The sequence below is a fragment of the Eucalyptus grandis genome, chromosome 5, assembly GCF_016545825.1.
Source record: "Eucalyptus grandis isolate ANBG69807.140 chromosome 5, ASM1654582v1, whole genome shotgun sequence".
In the NCBI taxonomy this organism is placed as follows: Eukaryota; Viridiplantae; Streptophyta; class Magnoliopsida; order Myrtales; family Myrtaceae; genus Eucalyptus; species Eucalyptus grandis.
In genome coordinates this window covers 16692386-16701550 of record NC_052616.1, presented here as the reverse complement: position 1 = coordinate 16701550, position 9165 = coordinate 16692386, and the positions used below count along the sequence as shown (strand labels likewise).

Here is a 9165-nt window from a genome sequence, read left to right as displayed (position 1 = left end):
ATTATTTTTATTAACGATGAAAATATTATTTATGCGACTGATATTTTTTATAAAATATTGATCAAATTATTCATTTTTCATAAAATAAATAGAACTTAAAATAATTTCTGCTTTGGACGGAGACATTAATAAAAATGCTCACTATTGCAATGGTGATTCTCTATCGAGTAGACCAACCACGATAGCAATGATAGCTTGTATCTAGAAGTCAAATTGTTTTTTTCCTTTCCCATTATTACCTTGTCTACCGGGTCTTAAATCTTGTAGACGCTCAACATGTTACAAATAGAATATCTCCATATAAGCTCTCATACGGTGTTTTGTCCCTAAAAAGAAAAAAATTGACACGAGAAATGTCGGGATTTTCTTATACCATCTTATTCTATTCTATCCTAACTTCATGTTTAGGCCATCAAATGAAAGTCTAAGATGAGCCAAATCCCAATTTCCACAAGTCAATTTGATCCCTCTCTCTCTCCGTTGACATGGTCGCATGCACGATACTCTATACGTACACAGTAGATGGATTGCATACATGCATGGAGATGGATACTACAGTAGTATATAAGCTTGCGCATGCGTGTTGAGTGGACTAATAGTCATAAATTCATGCACATTTTAACGTGTATATGTGCGCAAAAAAGGTCATGAAAGTCTTGTTTAGTTCATTGTTGCTCTCGAGAGATTCTTGCTCTTTCCTTTTGGGCTACGGTATTTGGCCAAATCAAGGAGTGTTTACTATCATCGTAGACGCAAGAATTCTACAAATACCCTTCTTTTAGGGTTTGTGGAGAATATTACACGGATTTATATTTATCTAGGTACCATTCAGAAATAGTTCAACAACCCAACCTAAGGTTTAAGCTATAAAAGAGAGAGAAGATGCGAGCGTGAATATAAGATTATGGTAAATCTTGCGATCGAGTGATATGGGATGATGTTCTCCATTTTACGCACTAATCATGAACAAAAACTGTATTATGTTCGTCGTGAATTATGTATACATAAAGGTCAATATTTGCATGTAGAGCTCTCTAGGGGCTGATGTGATAAAATAAAATATTGTGTACAGTGTTCAATATAATATCTTTTCTCATGTTATGTCTAATCAATGATTTTCAGTTTCATATGCTACAAATGAATACTAATTATTAGAGGAAGTTAAAGCATTTCTTACCAGATATGTTTAATAAATGTGAATATAAAATTTAAAAAATGATTTTGTTAAAGTAAAGAAAGTTTGTTGTTTTTAAAACGCCAATTTTATTTTTTATTATGTATATTTAGTGCATTTTGACTTCCAAATTGAGGAATAAAATGCGATTGAGAGCCTGAATTGGAAAAAAAAAACTGATTTTGTTAAACACTCCAGCAAAGAAAGTTTGTCGTTTTTAAAATGCTAAGTTTACTGTATTATAAGTAATTAGTGCATTTTAACATCCAAAATGTTGAATAAATGCAAATAAGAACCTAAATAATAATAAATAAATAAAACAAATTTTGTTAAACGCTCCAAGGAAGGAAGTTTGCCGTTTATAAAATGCTAATTTTTCCATATCATGTGATATAGAGCATAGAAGATGAAAATATTTCTTTGTTAATGGTGCATTTGTATAGTGAAAAATGAATAATTTTGAAAATATTATTTTAAAATTGATCACTTGTTTTACTTGAAACAATTGGTCAATAAAAAATATTCTCATTATTGATAACAATATTTATCTAAATATTTTCATAAAAGATAAAAATATTTTTGGTTCATTCATTTTTACAAGAGAAATAAGCGATCATTTTTTAACAAATATTTCTAAAATTATTCATTTAGGTACGATGATCAGTAGGTTCTGAGGGCACTAATTGAAACATGACTCTCCACAAACATTTATTATGAACAACTAAGCTACAATTGATGAGACCCTGTCGCAACACTACGGGCGCACAGACTTCTGTTTTTTCTGACAATGCCAAGCACAAACAACCAATGAACAAAACTGGGGAGAAAGTAGCCAGAAAAGGCAACATAAATTCGTCGCCAATGGGCGTAATCCGCAGTTGCAGCCATTCAACGGTGGGCTGGAGCTGCCCACATCGTTCTCCCACATAATTATCAACTTGACATGTATAAATATTCATCACAGATTGGCCTTTACCAAAAGAAAAAAAAAATATTCATCACAGATTGGAGAGAAATAAAGTATACACGAAGTGCGCCCTATAATTGAGATCTAAGGGTAAAAATGAGATAAATATATTGGAAGGTCTAAACTTATCACAAAAATGTCATTGAGCCTTAAAACATTTAAAAAGTGCAATCAAATTATAAAATTTGTCACGAAAGTATAATTGAATTCTAAATTTTTTAAAAAATGCAATCAAGCCTAGTTAAAAGGAAATAATAGAATGAGTTGATTGCAACATTTGATAAGTTTTAAGACTTAATTTTACTTTTTAAAAGTTTAAGACTTAATTGCATTTATGTAACAAATTTGAAGACTTCTAGTACACTTATTTCAAAAAAGACAGTGAGCCACACTACTGAAGTGATCATATTATATTATATTGTATTAGTGGGGAAATATGTATCGCAAATTTTTGGGATATCTTCTGCATTTCATCTAACTTCTATTCCAAGCATTGACGACTTCTTATATTAGTGAAAATAATTTAGAAAGAAATATCATTTGAGAATTTGCGAAAAATGAAAATAAATGATTTTTGTTGCCGAAATTGAATGCACCATGCATTAGCTATTTCGAGTAAAGATAAATCGCGTTATCGTGCTATAATCATATTTATAAATCAAACATCACAATTTTGATTTGGTGAGATATATAATTGAATTAAAATGAAATATCGATCCATGTCCATATTGTTCGAGCTTATCACATCCTATCATTTCTCAAGTTTTTTTCCTTCCATAATTTTTTTTTTGAGTTGCTGCTTCTTATTGCGTTCGCGTTCTTGTTTCGTGTAGCGTTTGCGCCCTTCTAAAAAGGTCGTGCTCAAACTGTCGATCCTACCTATTCTCAACTAAGGTCAATAATTTTTTGCACGGAGAGGGAGTCGTACCTTTAGTGGGGCAGAAAAAGAAGAAGAAGAAGAAGAAGAAGCATGATTCACTTGTACTATAGACATCATGCAAACCCAGCCGGCGCAATTCCATTGTAAGATCAAACGACATTCAGATGGTCGTGCGCATGCAAAATATAATATGAGTAGATCCAACAAAGATCATGTGCAAGAAGAATAACTCGGCCAGAGAAAGCAAAAGAACGGGATTCTCGTGGCGCAATGGGGCGATAAGACCGTGCCACTCCACCATGATCGCGAGATAATAAGAGAACACAAACGAAAAAAATAGTTAAGAGCACACTAGGATTTTTTAGTGGTTCGTTCGGATCTCGTCAGCGGAAGAAGCAAATGCTAGAGTCCCATATTAAACAAGCGAAATTTACACACCCGAATTGTTCAATCTCTCAAAAATATTTCTCAGTCTGGAACTAAAGCCCAATAGTCTTAACCTAGCTATTTAGTACAATCTGTCATAGTATTCTAATCAAGAAGATTCACAAAGAGAAACCGCAACACCCTCCTAAGATGACTCTCATGTTATGACGGGAAATAGATCAAAATAAGATTTAAAACGTGAGTTTAATCGAGTTCACATAGATGAACCAGCTCTTGTCATGTGCCTTGCATTTTTAGGTACACAAGCCGGGGGGATCAACCACGTAATGCGGGGGCTTGACCCTCTTGGCTTGGACACTCGATCTTGTTTCTCCTATTATTTGGATGCCATCATCTTTGGATCTATCTACACTTCGAGCTTCAATCCAAATCGCCCGTTTGTTTTTTTTTTTTTTTTTTTTTTTGATTTGGCCCAAACTCAAGTTTCAAAATTTTTCTTTCTAATTAATAAAACCCGTTCGTTTCAACTAAAATCAAATAAAAAAGCCTAATATCTTGTATTCCACTCGAAACTGTATACATTATTTGAATTTGAAAAAAATTATACTTGAATTTAAGTGTTAGTATTCATATCTTGCAGTAGTCTTGAACATTTCATATAAGGAAAATGTCAAATTTCATTTAGATTAGCCAAATCTCCCCATTGCACACCATCCCTTTAAATGTTGGTCTTTTTCTATCTTTTGTATTTCTGAAATTTTCTTTTATTCCTCCAAATTTACAACCGTTGTCCACCGAGAACTGAGAAAGGACACTGACCCCAGGTCTTGTCATTTAGCACTTACTCACCACCACGCCAACCTCCAACCAGTGAAGAGAGAGAAAGAAGAGAGAGAGTGGCCAGCCAACCGTACGCAGAGAACCAGATGGTTAGGGTTTTAAGGGTTTTCGGGACCTGAGCTGCTCTCTCTCTCATTGTAAACAGCAAACCAGAAAGGAAAAAGGAGAAGTTTTCTTTTGATTTCTGTCTCTCTCTCTCTCCCTCTTGGCCATTGATTTATTGTTTGTTTGAGTTAAATGTTGTGTAAATCTAATTATTATTATGAGGGTATCTGTTTCCCAGGAAAAAAAACCGAGCTTTGGGGCACTTGCTATAAAATCAGAATAGCCCCCCTCCTCCTCCTCCGCCTCCTATAAAATAGTGATAATCCTACCAATACATGACACCATCACCCCCTCTCTCTCTCTCTCTCTCTCTCTCTCTCTGCATTTCATTGGTAACAGTAGTACTACTATCTGTCGCAGGCGCCGTTCTCCTTTCTTGCACTCCTCTCTGTGAATAATATCCTCTCTCTCTCTCTCTGTCCCTCTCCTTTTCCCTCTCTCTCTAACATCATCTCTTCCATTTAACCTCCTCCCTGTCTCTTCCACTCTCGCTTTTGACGATCGTAATTCTCACTGTTCTGGATACCTTCTGAGGGAAAGCCGAAGATGGTGAGCACCCAGTTGAATTTCTTGAGTGCTCTCTCCATCGAGCAAGACTCGAATTCTTGATTTTCTTTGTCCCTCATGCCTTTCTTTGTTTTGTTTTTTTTTTTGTCCTTCGAAAAGTTTGTGGGTCAAGCGCACCAGCAGCAGCTCCCGAGGTGGCTACACGCGCTGCTGACGGAGAAGTTCTTCAACGCCTGCATAATTCACGAGGAGGCCCGCAAGAACGAGAAGAACATCTTCTGCTTGGACTGCAGCGCCAGCTTGTGCCCTCACTGCTTCTCTCTCCATCGCTCCCACCGCCTCTTGCAGGTCGGCCCTCTCTCTCTCTCTCTATCGCTTCTGGGTCTGATTTGAGAAGGTGTGAAACGGTTTTTGATTGATTCTCAGATAAGGAGGTACGTGTACCACGATGTCATACGGCTGGACGATGCTGCAAAGCTGATCGACTGTGCTTATGTCCAAGTGAGTACCAAGAGAGCAAGAATAATTCTAATTCTTTGATCTATAACTATCTCTCTCTCTCTCTCTCTTTTTCTGTGAATTATGGGCTTTGCCTCTATTTTTTCCAGGTGATGTTTCATGGCTTGCTGGAATGAGACATCTGTCTTGCTTTCTTCTTGCTACTCTATAAGATTAAATTGTTTCTTGGGACATCAGATATGGCCACTTCTATTTCAAATGGATAGATAGATTAAATTATACTGACAAGGGGAAGCACAAGGACATGGGTCTCCGCGTTTTCTTTTTATGAAAAGAAAACCATGTTTCATTTTCAAGGAGGGCTTTAAGGTTTCTTTTCTATTTACTTTTGTCTTTTGGGGTTTCTTTATTTTGCAGGCATACATAACAAACAGTGCAAAAGTGGTATTCTTGAACCAGAGGCCACAGGCGAAGCAGTGCAGAGGCTCCGGTAACACCTGCAGCACTTGCGAGAGGAGTCTCCAAGACCCTTTTCTCTTCTGTTCTCTTTATTGCAAGGTACTTCGAGAGAAGAAGAAGACGCTGATAGTGATTAATGTGGAGTTAAAATGAAGCGGATGAAACTTCCATTAAAGCTCTGCCTCTGTTCATTAATTACCTCAATAGCGACTTCTCGGTTCTTTGCTCTTTAGGGTTTCTAGTCTTTGTCCTTTTATACTCGATCATTTTTCTTGCTTGCATTAGCACTTGAACTAAATTGGGTTCTCAGGTTTCCCTTTAACTCTCCAAATTCTTGGGATTTTGGGCAACCTAAGTTGAGCAAAATCATCTGGGTGTTGTCAAGAATCTAATTATCCTTTATTTTTTGTTCTCCAGTCTCTCTCTCGTTAACCTTTTCTCCCCCTCCCGCGTGCAGATTGACTACCTCATCAGGACAGAAGGAGGGCTCTCCAAGTATCTACTGGAGTGCAACTTCTTGCCCCTGCCTGAACCTGGCCTGGACGATGGCCTCATGACCCCCGACTCGGTCCTCGAGCCGGCCGGCTCTAACCGAACCAACTCCAGCGGATCCGGAGGCTATGGCGGGGTCGGGTGCAAGGCCCTCGCCTGCACCGCTGCCACCGACTTCGTCGTGAGGAAGAAGCGGACCAGCGTGCTGGTTTGCAACAGCCCGTGCAGGCCAGTCGAACCGGCGTCGGCGAGCCTGATGAACCGGAGGAAGAAGACTCCGCATAGGGCTCCTCTATATTGATAAACTGGGGTATGGTCAAAGGGAGGGTATATTTGGCAGATTGACTTTAATTGCTTATTTGGTGAAAAGGAAAGAAATTTTCAGGGAAATTAGTGGCGGAACATCCCTCGATTTTGTTGAGAGAGTGCTCTCTCTTTCTAGTCTTAGGAGGTGATTTCTGCCTTGACTTATATAAGTTCTTCAATGGCTTTTTTTTATTTTCTTTTTTATTTTAATTTCATGTAGAGAGGTTACAGCGAGTGATAGTGTTTAGTGACTGAACTTGGTCATTGCTTTTTCGTCCCATTCCGGGGTTAATTAGAAAGTATGTATATCTTGACTACTTAGTAATACTCTCACTGTGCTTATCGACCTATTTTTAAGAGATTTCGTTTCTCCTCTGGAGCCCCTGATGCATTTGCAATGCTGTCAAACATAAATTTTCTTATGATTTTTCTTGCCTCGTGATTTTCTTCGGCATGTTTGTCGGAGTCCTAATCTCATTATCAGCTTCAAAGGATTTCTTCTAGCCATGGTGGGTTGTATAGCTTTTTGGGATATTGTAATTGAATCGAACAGAATATGTTGAGGAGAGGACAAGAATCAGTCAACTAGAAATTAGGACATGAATTTATCTTCCAATTTGTGGGAATGTCGGTAAGAATAGATGAGAATTAAATTTCATCTCCACTTTCTTTTGCCTTATAATTTGGAATTTTAGTTACTTTTTGTGTTGTTTGATTGCGTATGCGTATTGAAGAGAGGAGTTGTACAGAAGATGTGCATGGAAATGTAAATTAACTTGGTGATTCTTTAATTTATCTTAAATTTGAGAAAAAGTGAGGGGCAATAATCGAAAAAAGAATGGAAGAAGTTCATTTCCATTCATTCTCTTCCAACTTTGAAACAAAATAAAAAAATATGGGTCAAAGAAAAATTCTCCCCTCTTATGTAAGTGCCTAATTATGCATGTTATGTATTTCTCATCAAAAATAAATCCCATATGTAGTGACTCCTCTTTTTCCCCCGCTTCCTGAAATTTCCAATAGACCGAGTTCGAATTGAGTGAACCCGCTTTCATTAGGGTTAACCTCGGGTGATGCCGTCGATCCAACACGTACATTAACCAACCCACCTTAGGAATGTCCTTGTGTATTACCAATTCACCTAATTCGGCGAGTCTTGTCGAAGATGGTATGATATAGTCCTCATTAATACACGAAAGCGAAAGATTGCTAACCGATACGATACGATTCGAGAGGGCAAGAAACAGTTCAGCCGCGTTTTTCTTGGGTTTTTCATGGGAAGTTGATGAGATCGGGAGAGGGGGGATGGTGACTGGTGCTAGAGAGCGAACAGGAACCCTACGAGGAGGAGAAAACAGTGAGAGGAAGATGACAACGTTGTGTCCCACAAATCTTGATGGAAATCCTGGGATTTTTGCTGGACCCAACACCACCACACAGACGAGCACACAGCAGGCCCTCCGTTTCCTCTTCGCTTTCCTTTTCTGGTTCCCAAGGACAGCGTGTTGACAAACTAAAGCTTGGGGAGGGGCGACAGCAACGGTTTCTCTTTTATTTCGTCCGTTCATTTGTTATGTTATGTCCCTCCTCTTCCCAATTTCTCTCCATTTGAGGAGAGAGAGCAAGACCCACTTGGTCAGGAGCACAGTAGAGAACTCCAGTCGTAGGCAATGATAAATAGGAAAAAAAGAAAAATTACACGTAAAATTGGAAATTTCCTGGAAGATCTTGTTAACATGTGACTCTCAGTACTGATTAAACGACGACTAAGGAAAGTTTCACGGTTTTCAAAGTCTTGTTTTTCTTGCAATAATGGACGCGTCATGTTCAAGTCTTCAAACTACGTAAAGTATGACAACTCTTTCTTTTTATTGATGTGTTTTGTCAAGGAGTGCTTTTGGGATACTTATTAGATATGCTCGATGAGAAAATATTCAAATTCCAAAATATTTATTGCACGATATCACGAGGATAATAAGTAGGGGTGATCGGTTCCCGGTTCGATCCGGTTCCAAGGTGGAACCGGGAACCGGACCGGGAAAACCGGTTCCGGTCCGGTCCGGTTCGGTCCAATAGGATCGACACTTTTTTTTTTTTTTTTTCACTAAATAACGACCATTCATTAAAAAAACCATGCTCCGGACCGATCAATCCATTCCGTTCTAGGACGATCTAATAAAACTACTCACACGTGTTTTCACGTGCAAAATATTCAAACTTCACTTGCATGAATATTAATAATAATTTATGTGTTTCACTATTAATTTTAAGCATAACTGTGCTTGGCTTAGGTTTTATAGACAATCTCTTTTCTATGCTTTAAATGTTTAGTTGATGTCGGACTCTTTGAGGCTTGAAGTGCCTTGTCGTTTGCAAGTGAGGGGAGCAAGAGAGAGAGTGAGCATGAGAAACTCCTAGAGCCTTATCCCACATCGAGTAGAAAATAAAACTAATAAATAAGTTTTCTAAGAGCTTTGGTGGTCTCTTGGCCACGTAAGAGGTTGTTACCTTAATTGCAATTCCGATTGCAACAAATTTCATATATAATATTCATATATTATATGTGTTAATATATTATATGTATATAAA

At 37.9% G+C, this 9165-nt stretch overlaps 1 protein-coding gene across 1 annotated transcript; it reads left to right on the top strand.

Annotated features, from left to right (window-relative positions):
• The first annotated feature begins 4636 nt into the window (after positions 1 to 4636).
• Positions 4637 to 6950, top strand: LOC104444405. Its single transcript, XM_010058061.3, has 5 exons — positions 4637 to 4902; positions 5020 to 5208; positions 5287 to 5361; positions 5737 to 5877; positions 6236 to 6950. The coding sequence occupies exons 1-5, from the start codon at positions 4900 to 4902 to the stop codon at positions 6569 to 6571; spliced, it is 744 nt and encodes a 247-aa protein (XP_010056363.1). The 5' UTR covers positions 4637 to 4899; the 3' UTR covers positions 6572 to 6950.
• Positions 6951 to 9165: the final 2215 nt, after the last annotated feature.

Bases quoted from the DNA above. Each gene is read 5' to 3' on its own strand.
- LOC104444405 (XM_010058061.3), top strand. The intron at 5,209-5,286 runs GTCGGCCCTCTC...ATTGATTCTCAG, and splicing joins GCTCCCACCGCCTCTTGCAG to ATAAGGAGGTACGTGTACCA. The intron at 5,878-6,235 runs GTACTTCGAGAG...TCCCGCGTGCAG, and splicing joins TCTGTTCTCTTTATTGCAAG to ATTGACTACCTCATCAGGAC.